Source organism: Seriola aureovittata, chromosome 6 (assembly GCF_021018895.1).
Source record: "Seriola aureovittata isolate HTS-2021-v1 ecotype China chromosome 6, ASM2101889v1, whole genome shotgun sequence".
Taxonomy (NCBI): domain Eukaryota; kingdom Metazoa; phylum Chordata; class Actinopteri; order Carangiformes; family Carangidae; genus Seriola; species Seriola aureovittata.
The window spans coordinates 8,465,572-8,489,224 of NC_079369.1; the positions used below are offsets into that span (position 1 = coordinate 8,465,572).

The 23,653-nt window shown below is 40.9% G+C and overlaps 1 protein-coding gene across 10 annotated transcripts in view; it reads right to left on the minus strand.

Annotated features, from left to right (window-relative positions):
- Positions 1 to 570: 570 nt before the first annotated feature.
- celf5a (cugbp, Elav-like family member 5a) overlaps positions 571 to 23,653 on the minus strand; it is a 179,705-nt gene continuing 156,622 nt past the window's right edge. For 2 of the 10 annotated variants that reach the window (XM_056377929.1, XM_056377928.1), the window contains exons 7-12: positions 18,598 to 18,742; positions 10,135 to 10,347; positions 9,728 to 9,814; positions 8,387 to 8,530; positions 5,600 to 5,763; positions 571 to 5,097 (exon numbers count right to left, since the gene is read on the minus strand). In XM_056377929.1, coding sequence (XP_056233904.1) covers positions 5,636 to 5,763; positions 8,387 to 8,530; positions 9,728 to 9,814; positions 10,135 to 10,347; positions 18,598 to 18,742 — 717 coding nt within the window. In that variant the 3' untranslated portion in view covers positions 571 to 5,097; positions 5,600 to 5,635. Of the gene's footprint in view, positions 5,098 to 5,599; positions 5,764 to 8,386; positions 8,531 to 9,721; positions 9,815 to 10,134; positions 10,351 to 18,576; positions 18,743 to 23,653 lie in introns of all 10 variants that reach the window. The other 8 variants (XM_056377927.1, XM_056377926.1, XM_056377920.1 and 5 more) reach the window with 6 other exon arrangements.

A 23,653-nucleotide genomic window follows, 5' to 3' on the forward strand; every position in this document is an offset into this window, starting at 1 on the left:
ACTGAGAATGTCTGATGTTTGTGTGCAGTGGTTTTGTTTTTGTATTCTTTTACTATCCTGACACATATTTCACTCATCTCTCTGCAGCAGAGCAGCATCAGGTGACCTGCTAACTAGTAAACCCTTCCACAATAACAGATCATTTAAATCATCCTACACAAACAGCAACAGAGTTTCTACATGAGGATGAAATAGGTTCGTTTTTACCAGCTGCAGCATCTAGAATTTCAAGATGAATTCTAAGCTCAAAGTCTGCTGCCACAAAAATATGAACTGTAAAATGTTTTTTTTTGTTTTGTTTTAACTGAAGGAGTGTGTAGAGTGTGTAGAGTGTGAAGCAATGACCCAGTTATCCTTTAAAGGGCAATGACCCTGATATCACAGTTTCATCACTCAACATGGATAAGGTGTCAGTAACAGATTCCAAGGTGCCGAGCTGTAAGAGGTTGCAACATCTGAACCGTGCAACTTTCAAGGTCCTGGAGCGGAGCAATGCCTTGTGCAACAACTCCCCCTCTCTTTGTGTCGTGGTTCAACACTTCATTCAATATTAGTGTGAGAAACAAAACATCCAGTTTGAATTTTTATTGTAAAATTGGAAAAAAAGGAGAGAAAGAGAGAAAAGCCCCAATAAGCATTTCTTTTGATACATATCTTTATCTTACCATAACCATAAAAGAAAAAAAAAAAAACTGGCTAAATAAATAAATAATAAATAAATAAATAAAAATAATAAATAAATAAATAAATAAACATCAAGTTACATACTTGAGCCGATAATTAAATATAAAATTATTAAATCATTAATCATTAATATGAAGTAATCTAAGCAGCAAGTATTAAGAAATTTCAACAGGGGGAAAAAAGTTTGGTTTCTCAGGCTAATACAGAACACATAGTTTTTTTTTAGTTTTTTTTTTTAGTTTTTCTTTTTTATAAAAAGATACTGCTTTCCCTGTCAGTTAATCCATGCTGTACTGACGCTGCCACAAAAACAGGTGGCGCTCTCCTTTAAAAAGAAAAAAGAAAGAAAAACAATACAACCTGTAAACAGCATTTTCTCCTCCAGGTTTAAAGAATAGTACTGAGATTCCTCTTTTTGCGCCCTGTATGTCAGTAAAGTCTACTTCACAGACTCCATACTGCTGTTTATATGTTTTTGTATGCTTTGTGCTGAGAAACCAGAAAGTTAAGATCTTTATAAAGCGAAACCCTCCCCCCTCCCCCCCTCCATTTCAAACTCTAACCTATATTTACCCAAAGAAAGGTCCTGTGCTGATTTTCCATAATATACAGATTTCATATTTATAATAAGCTACTATCCTTAGCATTCAAACCATAGTTAAAGAATCATATTGTTAATACGAGTAGTACCATAATCATAATCTTTGACCCTCCCTGCCCCCCATTGAGCATGCTCAGAGATTGAAAGGGCACCATGGTAGGATGACAAATATTTAAAAAAAAATGATAAAAACAGATGCAAGAGTGAAAACAATGTAAGAGTTAAACTTCAGCTCGACCACATGCAGCTTATGTAAAACACTAATGGAATCATTACTGCCGTTTCAGTTCTGACGATTCATGAAAGTTAAACAACTCACTTCATTTCCTGGATTTTAGTCTTTTCATTACTTTCCTTCCTTTTTTCTGAATCATATAGCAGATATGTATATCCAGGCTTATGCACTACATACACAACTGTAAACTCAATCAGGTTGGAAACTGTCCCCATCCACAAACCTTCAGTGTTTTAATTGCGCTCAATCAACTTTCTTTTTTTTTTTTTCTTGGCAGAATGAAATTAACTCAACATCTTTTCAAACTCATTAAATTTCAGCCACAGCTGGCATCTTTAATTTGCATTACCCAAGCTGTTGTGAAGGCCAAATTTAATTTGATTTTAATAATTTAAAAAACTCTCCAGTAGAAATCCCATAAGAAAAGATTTTTGAGCGGGTTTATAAGGCCCTGTATGGCCCGGGGAAAAGAGGGCATATATCACAGCTTCCTAAAGCTGCTGGGCCCTGACAGGAGAGAGGAAACTAACAGTAACTCACCAGGGGGGAAAAAAGCTGTCGTCTGGCAAATATATATGAAATCTACCCTTTTCACTGGAAAAGCCTATTGTACCTATTGTATATCATAACAGCCTGAACTGACCCCCCCTGCCTACACTGTTATACGATATCACAAAATCAAATATTTCATTCTACTAATGAACATTTCCTGAAAGTAACACATTTATAATACGTTATCATAAAATATCAAGGAATCTGGCACATTTAAAGTCTGATGAGGAGATGCAGTGGATATGCTTGCATAATTTGGCAATTCAAGATGAGAAAAGGCATTTTCAAAGACTTCCTTCTTACACCATCTAAGTTTTTCCTGCAACAGAACAATATACAGTGAATGAGGGTAACATTTGTGAAAGGTCTACTAATAAATGCAACATCCCCTCTCTAATAATACTGATCCAGTGGAGCAGAAAAATAAAAAGGAATGGCTGAGCCACAGTAAAAACAAAAGAAAGGATACAGTCATCAGGACCTGGGCAGTCATTCTGCTGATAACAATTGTTGTACCAGACTACAGAGGCATAGTAGTCCTTTTTTCTGAAGACTCTACTTGTGTGGATGGGCCCATAGAGACAACACTGTGATTTGATGACTGAAGCACTGATGTGTCTAAAGTTTAGAGCGATGATCAGAGCGCTGAGGTCTCACAGAGTCCTGAGGGGCAAGCTGCTTCAGAGAGCCAACTGAACACATGAACGGCTTGCTGAAAAAAAAATCCAAATTAAAAGACAACTGAGAGAATGTAAACTGAACAAATCTGATACTAAAATGGATATATTTATATATTATTTAAACAAAAAGGGATGAATCAGGAAAAGCAAATAACTTGTGAAAAGCAGATTTCATCTCGGATGTCCTGTGTCTTTTTGTAAAAAAGCATCACCACAGATGAAGCAAATTTAGTTAATTAGTCATATCTGATACGGCGTGATGTGTCGTGACCACACTGTATAGGAGCCATGTGTGACCGGCGCTAATGGTAAGCTGTCATCTTGTTGAAGCAGCAGCAGCTGTAGCAGCCACACTTACAGGCCTGCTGCTGTCTAATTGATGGATCATTTTGCTCTTAATTTGACCTCCTAAGGCTGGTAATGCCAGGCTGTTCCTCACCGTGTACAAGCTCTTACTGTGCTATTATACCCTTTGGAAAAAAAAAAAATACAGCTGCTCTTCACTGAAGAACTTGTACAATCTACTCTAAACTCTATGTACAGATTCTGTTGCAGCCTAAACCTCTGAACCTTCTAGTTTCTTTGCGATAATGATGTAGATTTAAGTGCCGTCAACATGTCCCACAGGACATGCTGCCTCTGTCAGGTTTGGGGTCCCCTCTGAGACTATGGATGATAGTAAGAGAGAGAAAGGACTCCCATCCAGCCACTGAGAGAAAAATGAACTCTGTCACTTAGTCAATTCATTCAAAATGCCAATGTGTAATTGATTGTGCATCTCTTGCCCCACGGTGCTGCTCTCCATCTGATCAATATTATCATTATCCTAATTATGCCGTGGGTTAGCTCTCGGGCCCCCGTGAACTGATGGTCCCTATTAAGAGAGAGATATGCTGGCACTTGGAGGTGAGGAGAGAGGGAGAGAGAGAGGGGGGAGGAGAAAGAGGAGGGGAGTCTGCTCTCGCCTGCTGAGAGCAGCTGGAGGAGCTTGGCAGCGGGAGAGGGCACGACCTGGCAGGGACCACTGTGACACGCCGATGGAAATTTTTACAACTGCTGTCAGGCTCATTTGTATATTTTATTAAGCAGTTACAGATGCTGTGCTGTTTTACTGCTGCGTATCCAGCTCAGCCGGGTGGCACTTTTACCACAGTGCTTTATGGTCAGATTATCTGTAATATCAAGGTTTTAATGATGACACAGAATGACTCTTGTTTCAATTATGGAATTGCAATGTGCTGACAAGAACAGAGGACAGCACTACATGGCTAAATACGCCGCAGATCTGTGATGTTTGCTTGGCGAGGCTGTTATTATGTCACTTTTGGCACTACAGGACTTGTTTTCTTCTTCTTCCGACACAATAACACCAAAAGATCACACCTCCGAGATGAAATACTGAGATAAGATGGAGCAATGAGTGGCAAAAGAACATATCTGAACATGCTCGAAACAATGTCTAACCCACATATTCTACGCCACTAAAATAGTATAGCTTTATTTTTTTATACATTTTTTTTTCTGTTTTGCTTTAATATTCTCAAACCCAGTAGCTATAAATGTAAAAGGAAAAGAAACCAAAACCCCTTTCCTCTTTTTTTTCAACCTGAAGCTAGTATTTCTTCTTAAGTTTAACTTGTAATATTATTAGTAGTAGTTTGTAGTATTAGTATCATTAATACTATATATTACTGTTCAGAACAATAAAAATGTTTGGTCCTTTGGTCCCTTAGGGGTGAAAGATTTGCAGTTCTACTGTTGCTAATGGAAACCTCAGTGACCTCCAAGAGTCATAGTTCTGCGCTTGCTGAGAGAGACGGTGAGAGAATAAGAGAAAGAGGGAAAGAGAATGAAAGTCTGTCAGTGGACGTATAGAATAGCTTCTTTTTTTCCACTGCTTTTCTTGATCTTCAAGTTTTAACCCTCATTTGTCCAGTACAGTAAAAGCCACAAGCGCCTCTTTCCTTATATATATGTGTATATAATATGTATATAGAAATCTATTTGTTGTTGCTGCTTTTTTGTTTGTTAGTTTGTTGCTTAATTAACAATTCAAGTCTCAACAAGAAAAAGTTCTGTTGTTCAGTCTCATCACATCTTTTGTCAGTTTCTTTTTTTTTCTCTTTTTGTCTTTCTTGCACTGTGCCATCTGTTACTGTTAAGTCCCCCGGTGAAGCGCCACCTCCTCTTTCGCTTCTTCTTTCTCTGCCGTAACCTATATCTTCATAAGTAAATGCTGATATGTCTTCAAAAATTCCTTATGTGTTGATTTTTTTAAAACATATTTTGCTTTCAAAGAAAAAAAGTTTAACTCCTCCGAGATATCTTCACGTGTCCTCTAAAACCTGGAAATAGAAGAAGAAGGCAATTTCAGATTTGACTGCTCATTAAACTGTCATTCCAGAGATCCATTTCTTTAAACTTTGGATAGTTCAATATGGCTCTATTATATCAGTGTAATGGTCTGGAGAGAGCTAACCCACACTGGCACACCAATCAATCTTTGTCAATCACGATGATGACAGATTTTTCCATAATTAATACGCCTGCTGTGCTGCATATGAAATCCAATCTTACAGTTTCTACATGTCTGCAGATACTAAAACCTTAAAGGATTGAGCTTTACATTTACATTTACACTGAACATGTAGTATTTTTAATAAAGAAGAAAACTATAGGCTCTTATGCTCAGGCCACTATAAGAAATGGAAAGTCTGGCCATCAGCATGCCAGATAAAAGCAAGTGACGCTCTTTAAACCTGAGCTAAATCCTCAGCTTCAACAGCAGCAATGCTGAGGATCTGAATGTTGAACCAGTGACGGTGCTTTGACACTTTGTGTGCTCACCTGTGCTGCTGCAATGAATACTGAAGGTAGGCTGTGTCAGTAAGGGCGGCTGGCATCCTTCGGTCTCTTTAGCTGGACTTTCAACCTCTTCATCCCAATCTGAAAGCCATTCATGGCTTGGATAGCTGCCTGTGCACTAGCAGGGTTGTCGAAGCTCACGAAGCCTGTGAAGAAACACAAATTCATTAACTCTAATGAGAACAAGGAAATTATGAGTGTCACAAATGGTCTTTAACGTGACAATTTCAGTCACTATTTACAGATAATATTTATTACAAATGACTCAACTGACAGTCAGACACAAATATGTATATACAGTATAGATATAAATATATATATATATACATACATGTTAAAAAGAAAACAGCAAGCGAGACATACAGTATAAAAAAATATCTGTGTTTTCACTGCTTGATCATCATGGCTGGCCTGTCTCCCACCTGAAGGAGTGTAGATGGCACTGGTGAGGCAGCTTGCACCTTAGAGCTGTCTAGCAAACGCTCAGTGGCTGTGAAAATATGCTATAAAGTTATTTGAAAAAAATAACCTTCAAGTTTGTTTGTTTAAAGAGTTTAGTGTAAACCAACGTGTTGGAATTAGATTTTGACCAGCTGCTTCTTTTCATCAAGTTAAAGCTAAAATAACAGACAATGGTGAGACTCTAAATGCAACAAGTGTGTGTGGGGGTAACCGTCTAAAGGCATCATTGTCTGAATGTTGCCTCCTGGTTGACAGTTTTTGTTGGGAAGAGATTTAATATCAAACTGCTTGGTGATCCCTCAGAGAGAACAGAGAAGGATGCAGCTGCTGATTTTAAACAAGAATAAAATAAGATGGAAGAAATAGCTGAATTGAGGTCAATATTTTTCTTTTGTAATGAATAAACAGAGGGAAATAAGAGTTTAGCAATATTTGGTAGCAGTGAAAGCATCATTTTTTACTTTTTACCTGTTAAATTTTACTGGCTCTCGTAAACAACCGGTGATCTGAATTATATCAGCACATTGTAGTCTACTGCTAATCATTATAGTAACCAGGTCATCCTTCTTAATATTTGCTGTTTTTAACTTAATAATGTCCTTTACCGTGTGGCTTTTTGACATCCCTAGAAAGTCCAAAATACATAAATGAATGAGGACAACCCAATGCCCAAAGTAGTATGAGCAAAACAAGAGCAAACATAGTTCATCATGAGGAGACAGGTCTGCTGCAGACACAAAAACCCCTCAGAGCATTTCCCTAAAATACACCCCTCCTCAAACCTATGCTGAACATCCTGTTTCCATCATGTGTAAAAATAAAGTCTTGAAAATCCAGTGACCAGAAACTGCAGTGGAGTGTGTCTCCACTTGATGCGCTCCCCTGTGTCTGTGGTGTCATTAGGAACAGTCGATGACCCATGAAAAACAGCAGGAGCCTCTCCACGTCCAAAGCCACCTGGGGGAGATGTCTGCCTGGCCTGCTCGGCTCTTGGTCAGCCCATTAGGGTGAGGGCTGGGCAGCTAGGAGGGAAGGCTGAATGGAAGTCTGAAGCAAGTATAGAAGCAGGTAAAGGAGGTGACCTCCTAACCCGTCATCGGGTTAACACATTCGAACTGGGGAACAGAGATGAGCTGGAGAGGCGATGCGGGCTTAGAGCTCTAAGCCCTCAGCTCAGTCTTGTCACACGAGTGTGCGCTTTCTCTTTCTCTGTTTCCCAGTCTTTTACACACCATCAATCTAAGTTTATCCCCTCTTTCTCTTTTCTAGATTAATTACACCAGTGTGCTCCATCCTTCCCCAGGCCTAACATTATGTTGTAAATGCATAGTGTACAAGTCAATACTGCAAATAGCTCTTCTTTCATGAATTTATATGTTATTAAGTCCCCCCAGGGAGACAGGGCTGCCGATCAATTTTGCCTAGGGTTCTTGGGTTCCCTGAAGTGAAAACAAATGCTGATCCATAACTGTCCTTTGACCCCACCCACCCACCCAACATCCCTGCCTGCCTCCTCAAAGTTTTTTATAAGCCCTGGGGCTTGTTGGTATGTGCAGGCTGACAGAGCTAAATGGGACAGGAGGTGTGGAGGTGTGTGAATCAGCCTCAGCAGTGAGGGTATTGACAGATATTGGGGTTACAGAACGGTAACGTGGATGCTGATACAGCACCTTAAGGTTTCCAGGTCACACAGCTGCCAAACAGAAACAAGGACATGGACTCTGATTGACTGCATCATGGCTAGTTTGGCCACAATGTACTCAGCACATTTTTTTCCATGGTGCCAAAACACAGCAGTCATCAAGATGCAAATTCAGGTCAGTCAGTCAGTCAGGGCTAAGATCACAAGATCATTCAGTCCTCTGTGTCCATGTGCTCAAATGTCATCAGAATCTACAACATTTAAGATTGTAGTGCATATATATATGTTATATATACTGGACTGTCCAAACTGTATATTTTTTCTCTTTTACAATTTTTGACAAATATCAATTTGTTGTAAAAGTATGAAAATTCAAAAATAAAAGCTGTGATGAATCTTCTTGTCACCCACTACGCATTTACTTTGAATGTATTTATTAAACTAGGAAGTAAAGTTTTTTCTCTTGTATGGATCATTTACTTTTTTCTTATTATAAATCAGTAGAGACCTGTGCAGACCTGCCATCATTTCATCTTTATGTGAAAGGCAAGATTTATATTTAATCACAGTATAACCATACCCTGAAAAAATAAAACAAAAGTCAGAAGTCAGTAACGATGTACAAAAACAGTAGAAGTCAGTGTGAGAGGCAGAGAAAAACACACCGAAGCACTTGCTCTGGTTGGTTGCCCGGTCCATGAAGACCTTAGAAGAGATGACAGTGCCGAAGGGCAAAAACATCTGCATGAGTTCATTGTCTCCAAACTCCTGTGGCAGGTGGTAGATGAACAGGTTACAGCCCTCTGGGCCTGGATACAGAGAGAGGGAGACACACAGAGAGAGAGGGAGAGGGAGAGAGAGAGGGAGAGGGAGAGGGAGAGGGGGGGGTTCAAGGGGGTGAGGGAGAGAGAAACAGCTGTGAATTTGTTATTTTCATCTATGCAGTCTCTCATGTTGACTAAATTAAGATAAGTGGAAATAGATTTCCAGGATTTGTCTGTGACATTATCAGTGATAAAACATTACTGTTCTTAAACGCACAAGAATAAATTGAAAAGTTTTTGCCTTGATTTGCTGATACTGTGTGGATACTGAGAACACATTAAAAATTTCTATTTACATTTAACCAACTTTTCAGATTAAATGTGAATATGAAGGACTAAATCTAGATGATGATCACAATCTTTCACAAGTAACTAGCGTGATCTACTACTCTTTTTTAATTAATAATACATGTATATATTTATTTGTCCCATTCTCCCACTCCCCAACACAACAGTGGCTACGTCCTTGTACATGATGTGCAAAACTGATATCCTGATTGCGTCATATATGGCTTCGTACTTCCACACTTCCTGTGTGACACAGTTATTTCTAAATTTGAAAACTGAAAGAGCTGCTGTTACTAATTCACTGTTAAATACACAGTTTCAATGCAACCTGAATTAATATTTATTTTGCAAACCTGCAGCGGGTGTGGGTGAAAATCATCACATTGCTTACTTTGAATATCTTCATATATGCTACCACAGTTTTCTTGCAACTTGTCTATCTACATTTTCATTCATTTTATCCATCTGGGTTGCACTGCCACTATTCTCTGCTGGCTGAGAATATGATCATAAGCTTTAATTACCGCAAAGAATGGGCCTTTGCAGATAATGTATAACCTATTTTCATTATGAACAGTATAATATAGTTGTATTAACATTATTCTACCTTCCTCATGCTTTATATATCTATTACCTAAGATGAGATGAGAACTGCATTGAGTAATACTGTTCTCTCAGCCGTTCCACTTTATTTATCTATTAGAGAGAATGAGATGTGTACAGTGTTAAAGTAATAGTCTTCTGTCACCCTCACGTTCTTTATATATGTATTACACAGAATGAGGTGTGCAGTGTAAAAGCAATATTGGTCCCTCATACTCATCTTCTTTATATACCCATTACACAGGATGAGATGTGTGAAGTGTAAAAGTAATAATGTTCTCTCACCCTCACCTTCTCTCTGCTGCTGCTGCTGGATGACCTGGGGTGGTTGGGGCAGTGTCTGACCAATGGGAGTCAGCGTGGTGGCTGGGTAGATCGCTGCAGGGAGGCAGAGAGAGGGAGAGAGAGGAGGGAGACGGATGTAAAGGAGAGAGAGGAGTGTAAAAACAGGGATCCTACAGAGAATGGTGTCAAGGATGCTTAAGGTCGATCACACAAGCATTACATGTGTAATCAAAGGCTCTCTGATGTTATGTTCTAAGGCAGTGTCCTACATTATCTGAATACATACAGACTCACACTCACTTAGTAGTTACCCTGCAGTAATTGTGTCTTTGCTGCTTCTCATTTAGCATTTACGGCAGATTGTAAAAACCTCAGAAATACAGTATAGTAAGCAGAGCGCTCCTGGCTCTCACCTGTGTATTGCTGTACTCCAGTGAAGGCTTGCTGGAGGGTGTCCGCAGCGGTGGGGCTCTGGGTGGAGTAGGGCGGCAGGCCATTGGTGTACACGGTCTCCACGGCAGGGTGTCCGTTGGGCTGATGAGGGATGCCGGTGAATCCGTTGACGATGGGCGTGACGATGCTGGGCACGGCGGAGGTGGTGATGTTGGCTGGTGGAGAACTGAGGCCTGCTGGGGGAAAAAGGTTCACTGTTACCGGATCAGGGCGACTCCATCTGCAAGGCTCTACATGATACAGCAACACAGTAATAATGTGTTCAGACATAAACAAGTGTACACATAGAACACATGCTTTACTATTGCGTACAGAGAGCAAAGTCTTGCACGCACACTTGCACAAGCAGATAAACACACACACACACACACACACACACACACACACACACACACACACACACACACACACACACACACACACACACACACAAACACACAAACACACAAAGACAAAGCTCGTGACCAGAAGCTACACTGCATCTCCCCTCTAATGCAAGGACACGCGTGCGACGTAAGACTGTCACATATCTGGCGTTTGTCGTGACACATCCTGCAGGATAGCTGGGAAGTCAACCTGTGAAAAATGAGCCTGTCTGTAGTGTTTGTGCGATACCCTGCTGGCTCCTACTGCTCAAGATGATGAAACCACTATGCAACTTCTGAGAGGGGAAAAAAAAAAAGAAAAAGAAAAAAAAGATCTGGACTAGATAGAATGGCGATTACAGAGGGAGATTTGCTTGAATGGGCAGGTAGCAAAAACACAAAGATGCCTCTTACTTTTATACATCATAAAAAAAAGACAAAATAACAACAGTTGGCAGTTTGACAAATGGGTGGGTCATAACATATATGGTACACGCCTGAAAGGCAGCTGCAGGAAGGTTCATGAGTGGAATCGAAATTGGATGCTCCCTGTCCTCTCTCATTCAATGCATTTTAAAAGGACCCTCCTTGAAAAGTGTTTCCAATTATGCCGGGAACGTCAAAGTACCCATTTTGAGCAGAATCTCACTGTGTGATGGTCTCTCTAAAACGGCTGCTCCGTGGCAAAGCATCCAAGCTTGTTGAAGTACAGCTCCCCTGAGGACCACCTCTCAATCTGGAAACCCTCGCCCTGATTGGACAGAAAGCCCAGGTTGTCACGGAAACCCTCCAGCATGCCATATCCCCACAATCTGGTGCCTCAGTAAAGAACCCCCAGTGAGAGGTGGTCCAGATAGGGTAAACAATCACATCCAGTATGCACATAACATGCTCTGAGATTTATGCTAATGCAACGGTAAATATGCTGTACATCACATGCTGAAACCTCCCACCACTGAGCAATATCAACTACATAGCCATATGGGATTCTCCTCTCCTCCTCTCCTTCTCCATTTCCATCTTTTTCTTCCTCTCCCTGTTTCAGTATTTAAGTCATGAGGAGTCTGACAGTCACACTGACTGCTGTGGTGACCGAGGGAATTGCCAGGTCCAGTGAGAGCTGTTGTGTCTTTTGCACTGGTTTCCTTTATTCTTTTTTATTTTTTTATTGAAGCCTCCCCACGATTGCTTGTTTCCTGCGGAGCTGTGATGAATTAGACTGCAGCTTCAGCCCATTCTCCTACCAGCACCCAGGAGACTGCCGCTCCTATTCTGAGGACTAGAGACAGCTAGTCTGCCCGGGCCACACGCACTCTACTGTACCGCCAGATAATGCACCCTCTCCATCATCAGGCAAATTCATTTCCCAAGGTTTAGCAGTGCTGGGGGGGGGGGGCATGCGTCTACGTATGTGTGGTAGTAGGGGTAGCAGTGGTAGTAGGTGGTAGTGTGGACCCCTTGCATAAGATCCAGGGTCAGCACTTGGACATGACATCTGTACTAAAGGAGAACACATGACACAAGTAACAGATTGGGGCCACCGAGTCCAGTCAGGTTATCATTTTGGAAATGTCACGGCAGAGGATAATCATGAGAATCATACGTGTAATAAGGAAGCATCGATACTGTAGAAAGCTCTGAAATGTTTCACACCCAATAACTAAACTAAATTCAATGCTGAAAAATATAACAGTGGCTGGGTTATACATGTACTGGATCAGAGAATGGGGTCATGATACAAGGAAAAGACAATAAGCAACACCATGCCTGATAAAACAATGATTACACGAGAAAGCAATTTATGTAGCCTAGTCATCATCTTTATCCTCACTGCCACAATGGCCCAATATCCAACACGAGCAGACCCTGAAAATGTTCTCCTCAGTTGAAATGGGGAAGTATTTCCTACTGTCCTGAACTAGAAAATAACAAGACATTTTCATTTTATACCTCAGTGGACATATAGTTCTTGCATTGTGGAAAATTGTATTCATAGCCAGTTTACAATGCACACACAAGAGTGCAGATATACATGTTGGTGTCAGTGTGTGCTGCGTGTATTGGCCTGTAATAATGACATGTTGTTCCTCACTCTGGCGAGGCTGAATACGAAGCTATGGGTCAGCAGATTACATATTCTATACAGCGAGCACTTAACTATCATTTCTCCACTCTTATTACTGCAAGAAAGAAGTCTACAATGCTAAACAGTATGTATATGTGTATGTCACATAAATTTATGTTATGAAAGCAGAATTATATTCATATTCTTGCAGGCCGCTTCTCAGAGGAGAAAACAGTTGATTTGCTCTGTGCGATGATTGCTTCATGAAAGAAGTCCTCACATGCGACAGATGTATTTATTATGCTAATTATACATTCAAATCAACGAGGAATGCTATACCCATACTGGAGAGTGCAGTCATTACCAGCACAAGGACTGTCTTTTGCTGGAACAAGTAATAAGCACTCAAAACAGATGCTTTCATCTAACTGATTTAAAATGTCATGCATTTAGACTCAGAGAAAATGTCTGCCTGGTTCTGAAAGTGTAAATAACAAATCTGAATATGGGAAGGGAAGCTTTTTCAAAAGCCAGTTGGTACACCAAAAAAAAAACAATTTCACTTTGAATACCATCCTTTAGACAGTACTAATAAATACTCATAAATATTTGAATATTTGAGCAAATAAAATGTGACAAAAAATGTCCTAATTAACTTTGTGTCTCTCACGTTTATACACATTCTTTTTTTCTTTTCTTTTTTTTTTTTTTTTTTAAATCTATTAAACATTTAAATGCACATCAAAATACAATTTTAAAGGTGATTAAATACAAAATTTGTGTTAGGATGAATCTTACTAATAATGTTATATACAACTGTTTGTAGGATCTATAACGTCCTTCCAATTAAAGGCCACTTCTTATTATGAGTGAAGGTGTCCTACATCTCAACTTTCTTTTTGGTATTTCCCTTTAATTTTGTAAGTTTATTAAGAACTTGCAGCCATCATAGCAAATATCAATGATACACACTTTGATGTGATCTTTGAGGGAGCAGCATTGGTACCTTCATTAATCTGTTACATTTTATTCCTATTTGTCTCATCTCTTCTGATGAACTTGTTAATGTTTGTCACTTGTACGCTGATGATGGAACTCTGTAGATCTCTGGGCTGATTCGGAAGTTAACCTGACAAATGAATAAATAAATACCTAGGAAAGCAAATAAAAATATATTTGAACCATTAATCCAAAGTCAATGCTGCTCTTGAGGAGCTGCACTTTAGTGTTCCACTAGGAGCTCAGCTTTCTGGGAGTAACACTGAACAGCAAACTGCCGAGGTCCAAATCAGCTTTGAGGTTTGAGGAGAGTCGAAACTTCACTGAGTTGAGCCACAATCTATAAAGCACAGGTCTGCAGTGTCTCTGAGTGTTGTCCTGCAGTTGGGTGGTAGTCGCCTTGGCCTGCTTGACAAAATCCAGAGGAAAACCCTAAAAACTGTTGGAGTGGGCCAGGACACTGCTTGTTTTCCCTGCTGTTCAGGTCTTGTACAAGCTGCACACACATCAGTGGACCTCCGAGCTCCACCATACGTCAGGCACTTCATCACTTGCCTTTCGCGGTGTCTCATTCCAGTCTAAACCAGACCTCCTAAACTCCTGTTACAATGTGGAAAAGCCTCCCCTAGCGATACAGTAACCTTCATGGGCAGATTATCACACCTCGTCACACCACACAAAGAAAATGTAAATATATTTAAATATACATAATAATTACATAACAATACAATAAGAATAAAGTATGTGTGATTTATTTTCAGATTTTCTTTTCTTTTAAAAGACAACTTAAAACTTCAGCCATCAACCTTTAGTACTAAATACAGCAACTTTCCACACTACTAAACCACTAGTGCTGTTTGCCCCACTCCTGAGGCTAATGTACATACAATGCACTGACCATACTGATGCGCCCGACTTTCAGATCCCTGAGCAGACCAGATGGGCAGCCTGTGAAGCTCTGCTGCTCGTGCGGAGCTCAGTTTTGCTCACACAAACCAGATTTGGTCCAGGCGAGCGCTGTGTCTGTGCTGTCTGAAAGTACTTGCACACACCAGGAACAGGGAATCCTTTTGCTGTCACACAGCTGCTCACCTCCGCTGCCGGGATTTGATATGCTTCTGATGCAATAGGCCTGATTTAAACTGAAAGAGAGGACATTTATATCTGAGGGAAAACGGCCCTTTGTGTAACTGAACATGTTTCTAAGTTGATACCTTTGTCCTTGAAGATAAAATTATTGTTAAATTCATCTTCGGAAAAGTAAAGTCATAAGAAAGCAACTATAAAGAATGCGTTTTTTACTGTTCGAGATGGGCTGTAAGCCGGAGGTCACACCATCAATTAAGACACACAGGTGTTAATTTCCCCGGCTGTTTCATCTGGCTCTCAACAGACTACACAACTGTGTTGTGATTCTAATAGCTTTGAAGTGACGTTTCACTCCAACAATGAATCTTTGGGATTCTCAATAATTCTCATCATCAGCTACGACACCACCATGTACTGCTGGGGATTTCTTTTTTGATATTTTGTTGTGGGTTAGTTGATATCTAACCTCATCTGCCATCAGCATTTGTTTCAGAACTAGACATTGAATATAAAGAGCGTGTATGACATGTATGATGCGTCATGGATGGCAGGTGCACATACTGACAATGAGCTGTCGAACAGCTCATTAGTTTCATGGTGTTTGTCGCCATGGAAATGTTCCGCATCAGTGATGTAACCATACTCATCTCCAGCTAGGATGTTAAGACACATCCAGCCTGCCTGTGAGTGGGTTGTCTCTGGATGTGGAGCATCTGCAGCATATTTTGTGTAATATGGGCTTGTGCATGTACATCTTCAGTGTAGAGCAGCACCATGCAACAGAACATTAGAGTGACTTTGATTACACACTTCTCACATCCTAACAAAGCATCCTTGACACTACGTGTTCCTCACCACATATACCCAGCGGGATCCACCCCCCCCCCTCTTTTCTCACCCTCTTTATCTCCCCCTCTCCCTCTCTTTCTCTTCCTCTCTCTCCCTTGTTTTGTTTAACTTTTATTTCTTCTGCAGCACTCAGGGAGCGGCACCTGGTGAACATTATTTTCAAAAAGCATCATCATGCATCATTGTAAGGATACATGCTCTAATCAGCTGAACCATCTGGCAAACGGCTTATGCACCATCAAGCTTAAATGCTTTGCATCTGTTGATCAAATGGATGTCTCATTGTTTTCAGAGTAACACCCTTAACCTCTGAGCCTCTTTGTACCTCGGCTTGCTGTCACAAACACGATTTTTTTTATGTTGCAGAGGTTATACTGATCATTTCAATAAAAGATTAATGTCACGAATTTACCTCAATATCAGAAGGGTGTTTTCATCTATTAAACTACTATTGGAGCTTCATGTTAATGCCTAGCGGAATGTGTAATTCGGGAAGGCGGTAGCATACCTATCAATGGCCAATTGCCCTCATTTTGGGAGAGGGGACATTAACCTCTCTACCTTTTATTCCTTTGTACATTTAACACAGCTGTCAAATGTCAGAATTTATAGATTTGTTTTGAGCTGTAATTTGGTTGATGAAATAATTTAATGCATAAATTAAACCTCTGTCGAAGCAGAGAAGTACTCTGCTTCCACATCCTAAAAACAGATTCTGATATTACAATTAATTATTCCACTGACTCTGTGGCAGACATCCTACAGTCTCTCTGTAGTGTCAGAGTCTCTTGCCTACTTATACAGACAGCCTTGCCAGTAATGTTATGTATTCCTTCAATGAACTCTAAATAAGTCATAGCCACAAGTGTGAAAAAGGAGAGAGAAAATAGCTGTGTATACCAAAGCAGCAAGCGAGACTACCACTCCTGCAGCTGCTGGCAGCTACATTCGAATTAATGAATGAAGAAATAAAACATCTCATATTTATGACAGTCCTTGAATATTCCAAAGCCATGCTTTCTCTCAAGGATTAATAATATATTACATTCAATAATAAAAGGTAATCAGTCGACTGTAGTTTACAGAGGCATGTCCGAAAGCAGATAAATGGCACCACTTCACACCCATCAGATTCACAGATTCACAGACACCCTCTTCTCTTTTCCTATCTCTGTCTCTGAATCACAAGCATAAACATATTTGTCCTTGCCTAAGCCATGTTGTTAGCATTGCCAGCTGATATGAAATTGCCTTAAAGTTCTCTATACATTCACTATACAAGTATTTTTGTTTAGCTTTTACAAAATATCCAACAAAATTCAGCAATATCTCCTTTCAAGTAAGACAGTGATGTAGGCTACGAGATACCAAACAGCACAAACAATTCAATCGGACTGGAAGATAAAGCTCCCCATCTCTCTCTTTCACTCACACACACACACACACACACACACACACACAACACACACACACACACACACACGCACTTACAGAGTGAGTTCCTTGCAATGCAGTTGCACTATCTTTCATCAGCACTATTGTGTTACAAAATACAGGTATGAATGCTGAAAACAAAGATCTGAATTGCCTTGCTGTCAGTGCTTTACCTGTCAAAATAAGAGCTTCACAGCAATACTGAACTCCACTTTTAATCACTGCCTGATTGATTATGCCCACCCAAAAGTGCACACTTTGCACTGAAAACATCACTGTGAATATTTGACAAATGGCTCTCCTCTCTAGATGTATTGCCTGATGTTGAAAATTATATATTGTTCACATACAGCATGTGTGTCCACTGGTATTTTCTATCATCTCACTTTATGTGCACACATTGCTTTGACTTTTGGTGAAGACAGGCTCGATTAAAAGGATGATAAGGGTCCCGTTGCACTTATTTCAGCACCTGATCGGCAATCTGTTCTGTACATCCTAATTTAAAAGATTGTTGTGAACTGAGATGAGCAGGACTAAACATTGTACAATAAAACTGTCCTTTTTGTGTCTTTGGATGAAGAAGTGAAAAGAATACTACAACTTAAGGGAATATTTTTTTCCCCACAGAAACCACAGTGCAGAGAGAAAATATGACTTAGTGCAGCAAGTTTGTAGTAAGATGCTCGTTTCCTGTGATGGCTATAAAGTAAATCTAAAATAGGCTTTGTTGCACTGATGGGGGTTCTCTCTCTCACACACTGATTGGTTTAAAGTTACCAAAGTCATCACCTTAAAAACTCAATGCTGCAGTGTAGACAAAGTAGGTGAGCGGAGCACAACAAAGACTTGGATACTCCTGTATTATTTATTTCGGCTCATGCTTTTGTTGAGTGGAGAATCTTGTGTTTCCTCTGTCTCAAGGAAAATGAAACACCGCTGAGTAAGCAAATGTTATGCAGTGGGTAGGTATTTCAAAGTCCTTCTCTTTCCTCTGTAATCTATCTGCATAGGAGGTGTTTGTTATGGAAAACAAAACCAACTGCATGCAGATCATGCGCAAGTGGTTCAAAGCACAAGGTCAAAATACTACGGGGAAATTAGTGCCTTATCTGTAAACTTACTTATTGATATTCCTTATTCGACTGCTACTATCCCCAAATATTTTCTGCATCCACAAACAACATAAACATGCAAATCCCACTGAATGTATTTTTTCATCTTAGACTGTCTTTCTCTCCAGTGGAATAATTTTGGATTACCAGTAAGCAGGCACTCTGTCTTTTGGCCTTGCTGCCGCTCTACTTTTTTTTATTCTCACACTGTGACAGCACACACACACACACACACACACACACACACACACACACACACACACACACACACACACACACACACACACACACACACAATTCAAATATTCATATAGACATTATCAAAAACACAAGTTGACCTACAGGAATATAACTGGCACATAAAACCTACACACTTACAGTAAGACATTTATACACGCACCCCCCACACACACACACACACACACACACACACACACACACACACACACAATCAGAGGAGTAAAGGGAATGAAACTGAGTGCTCACCCAGGGTTTGATGAAACTCACCCGACACCGGGGTCATGGGGGTGGGTGGGAGGCTGTTGATGTTGAGCGCCCCCATCTGGTGGATCTGTGTGGCGGGGAAAGCCACGCTAGGTGTGAGGTAACCTCCGTGGCTTGCTGCCATGATGGCTGCCTGCTGCTGCATGAGCTAAAGAAGAGGGACACGGAGAGATGGGTGGAGGATAGGAGGGTTGGATGGGGTGTGTGAGAGAGCAGGAGGGAGAACGGGGTGCAACAGAGGTGAGGGGAGGACAGATGGTAATGAAAAATATAGTAAGTTGGGAAGGAGTCAGACAAAGACGAGAGAAGGGGAGCGAGAGAGGAGAGAGAAACATTGCAAGGGTAGAACAGAGGGAGGGATGTATGTTGAGGTTGATGGATGGATAGTGCATGGGAAGTACAGAGAAAGTAGAGCGGAATAAAAGAAAGGGAAGAAAAAAGAAGCCTGTCAACCTATGTTTAGTGAATCTGTCTATTCTCCCAGCAGGAAGCCTGTCACCAGCTGCAGAAACAATTTAATAGCTGTCTGTTGGGCTCATACAAATCAAGGCACTGACATGTGCACATTATCTTTGTGCTTAGGGAACAGGCAAAGTTTGCAGAAGAGTTGCAATGCTTTTTCCTTACAATTGTCAAACTTCACAATATTCTGTTTGGCTGTATAGAAATGCCACGGACGTCTCGCACTCTCGTCATTTTCCCTGAACTCATCTCTAATTTTTCTGATGTATTTGTAATGATTGCTGCTTACAGCTCAACATCCATCCAGAGTTTAAAATTTGCTTTGTTTTATAATTCAGTTGGAAAACCACTCGGCCTGACTCTGGGCTACTTTTGCCAAAATAGAAGGCATTCTGCAAACAGAATACATTTAGTCTTGGAACTTAATAGCATGACCATGGTCTTTGCTTGTGTGAAAAGCTGTGTTAGAGACATAATTTTACCAAACAACATTGTGATCTTTTGTAATACCCGTACAACTCCACAATGGCTGTTTTGAGAAGTCACTGAATCCAGACCCTGAGTCATTAAACAATATACTTAAAGCAGACATAGCTACCAACTCAAATTCCAAACCATGTTAGTAATACAGTAAGTTATGTGTCCAAAAAATGCCAATGGCAGACACCTTTTCACCCATTGGATGGTTCCACAATGAGATAAGAATCAATATGCTTTCATTCAGTCTGCCCTTCTACTTAGCATGAAGTGAGAAGTGAGAGCGGAAACTATTTTCCATCAAATGCAGCCCACAGAGTGTTTATTCATATGCATAGGACATGCTCACATGCACCGCCGCCCTGCACTGTGCTCACACACAAACACACACGTACACGCAACATGCATGAGGAGCTGTGGAGACTATTTGAGTTTCCGCATTCAGCTTAAATTCTCCCTGTGCAAACCAAATGCTGAATGCTTAATTCAGAAGAAAATCCATCATTGTACAATGGCTTTTGCAGCTTGTGAACCAATGGGTTTATCTGGGGAATCAATAATCTTTTGCAGGCTGTGTAGCTGCCCATCAGGCATGCAGACGTGTGTGATTTAGGAATACAAACACAGATGGACCAACCTCTTGCCCCTGACTTTGCATCTGTTTAATACTGCATAGCCGCTATGTGTCAGGGGAGCTGCTGAGACTGACTCGTATAAGCAGAAATCAAACTCCTCTGCCACTGGCACTAATGCTAATGACGATAGTGTGAGACAGTGGAGGTATAGAATGGCACTCTGCTTGTATTTGCATGGGGACCCTGCAATGGAAAAGCCAATTATTTTCCCTCAGTGCTCCTGTCAGGTAACCTGAAAGCGACTGTCCCGCTATAGAGTGCCCAACATTGGCATCTCATCCATTAGCCTCAAGCTTTGGCATTGCTATCTATTAACGCCTTTTGTCATTTGCATAATTTTATCAACGTGACAAATGGGGATCATCCATTCCTTTCCAAATAAGATGAATTGAGCCTTTAAGGGGGCACAGCTACAAAAGACAGCAAGGGAACAAGAAACTAAACAAAAGCAATGACATAAAAAACAAACAAATAGGTCCGGAGGATCTGGGGCTCCCTTGCTTTGGCAATGCTGTGACTGCCCTCCTATTAGGATGTGAACAGGGCTGGACTTCAGGATGAAGGGTCTGACTGGGGTGGTATTACAGAATAAATACACTGTCACACCACTCACTGTTTTTTTTTGTTTGTTTTTTTTTTTTTTCTTTTCTCTGGATCCATTCACTGCTTTCAGTGAGGACTGGAGACTTAGGGTTGATTCTAATAAGCCTGTAGCCTATTCATTGTGGGCCCTGTGGCCTTATACAAGCTGGAGGCCTGGACAGGGCAATAATGGAGTGGGAGTGAATACTAGTGACTTCAGAATACTAGCCTCTCTCCCAATGCATGTCTTAGATAATGCAATCCTTAATGCCATCCGTCAGATTGTCACGGATAACAACTCTGGCATTCATTGATGCTTCGTTCCAAATTAAAATGCAGCAAATTGGAAACTCAAGCATGTAATTATGTCGGAATTCAGTGGTTAATACAAACTGGCTGTGATAAAAAAAATAAAATAAAATAAAGAACAAAAAGCAGAGTGGTTATGTTGACAGAGATATTCAAAGTCATTCCATTTTACTTTTCGTATGCATATGCTTTTTCTCTTCTTTTTCAAATTTTCAAAGGCATTATATTCAAAAGCCATTCCCATTTCTTTATTTATGCACTACCCAGCAGATAGCAAATGTCTCTGGCGGAGAATGAGCACAACTGAGTCTTCATCATCACAGACACAACCTTTTCTGCTTCCTCTTGAAAAGAAAGGAAGAGGGAAGAAAAGGCAGACAGAAACAAGGGGGACAAAAGAGAAGTGCATGAGATGAAAAGGAGCAAAGAAAGTTGCCCGGGCTCCAGTAGCATTCATTTAGTGTCAGACATCTGCTTTTTTATTGCAACCTGATGGCATTACTCTCCCCTGGTGAGAGCAGGCAATCACCTCTTTATCACATGGCAATTATCTCTGTAGCGCTGCTCTGTGACTCGCTGACTCTCAGCACTGTCACATGTGACCCCTTATAGCCCAACCAGGCGGGGACGGACGAAGGGAGGGGCGGCGGCGGGGGGGGGGGGGGGGGGGGGGAGTAAGAGGGAGAGAGAGAGACGGTGAAAAAGGTTGAAAAAATGAGAGAGAGAGGGAGGCAGTGGGTCACTGAGGTGAACTAAAAGACTGAAGACAGAAGACTGAAGCTCAAGGGCCTCATTTGTTACCCCCATGCTAGCAGGCTGTATCTCCGCACAAAGATTTTAATAGGTTTTTTCATCTCTGATGCACTTTGTTATGTGTGCGCGCGTGTGTGTGTGTGTGTGTAGACATGTATAGACACATGCAGGGGGGGGGGGGGGGGGGGGGGGGGGGGGGGCAGTCAAGAGCTGGTCCTCACAAGTATAAAGCAGCCAAACCAGGTCACACACATGCCTGTGTGTGTCTGTGTGTGTGCGGGCAGTTTACTGTACAGCCGAATGATGCAGTAATCTGTTACCATCATTCCTCATGTGGGCTGTGTTGCAAAAGGCTCTGTTTCGAATGTGAGTCCCTCCAACAGGGGGAGATGTTTCCTAATGTGAGTTTACTGTCATCATCCTCCCCCTCATCCACCCACACACTGTCACTATTAGCACCAAGTTAAACCATTTTCTCTCCTCTCATTTATCTATATCACACTAGAGAATCTTTGAGGGAGGCAAGAGGGGCCGGGTGCTGGAGAAACTTCTCTCTTGTCCACTGACACAGCATGTAGTCCTCCACCCAAAGGGAAGCTAAAATGGCTGTCTTTACAAAGAGACACGGCTTTAGAAGGGGAGGGAAGAAAAGTGACTTGAATCAAATCTAATCATGTACAAATATGGTGTTTGTGTCTTGAAGGGGAAATCCAAAAGGTAATAAAATCTGATTTTATTACTTGCATTCAGCAATTCAACTATTATCACTTACCACGAACACTGGAATGAAACATGGAATCTCACTCTCTCGCTCTTCTTCGGCTTGTGTTTTATGAAATCACCTTTTTGCAAATAGGATGTCTCCTGTCAGAGCACACCAGTATCTGTGTCTATCGTGAAAATGGCACATTTCTCATTTTTGGCATATGTTGTCAGTGTTGTACTTCTCCAATTTGTGTTCAGAGCCCCCTCCTTCTCCTAAAATCCAATTTACTGGCTGTCAGCTCAACTCTATAATCCTATCCACTGCTGTAGTGGAGAGGTAGCTCTTTGAATTTACCATTTACTGTACTCTCTGGTTATAGCTATATATACCATCTCTCCCCACGTCTGTATTCTATACTGTGCCACCTCCTCTTCTCTTGGCCAGTGTATATGAAGAGTAGGCGAACATGTAGTGTGTCTTTGGAGATAAAGTCCTTTTTCTGTCACTGCAGGTTTTTCGTCTTGGGGGAATATGTGTAGTTTATCTTGCCGTAAAGAAACATTCATCGTATCACTTCAGCACATTCCCGGTGGCTACAGGAGAATCACGGCTGCACACCATGTGCATGCAGCCAGTGCCAATGACTGTAATGTAATCATAACCACTGTGCAAGCTGGACACCCACACTAAAGATAACTAATATTTGCCTTTATTCCACATTATTACGCACCTAGCAGTCTGAACCAGTATTTAGATTCATTAAATAAGTCTTTAGCGTGATATAAAAACAAGACCCTTGCTGATAATCCATTACTGCCTCTTGTGCACTCATTACTTTATCAATAGTTGGGGTGAGTTTATCTCCAAGGTTGCCTTGCCTCAGAGTTGCTTGCTTTATTTTGCTGAATTCATTATGTGCAGGTGCATGGCATCCAGAGTCTCTGTGATTCATAATACTAATACAAGGAGAATTTCACCTTCACTACCATCATTCATGCTGTATAATCTTTGTGTCGAGAAACCACATATGTGCAATTTCTCCTCCAGATTTAATGGTAATTGATTCTCTCTAATGCTGAAGTATCCCGCATGCCCTTGTTACTTTCAGTCGGAACTCAATTTCCTAGCATCATCC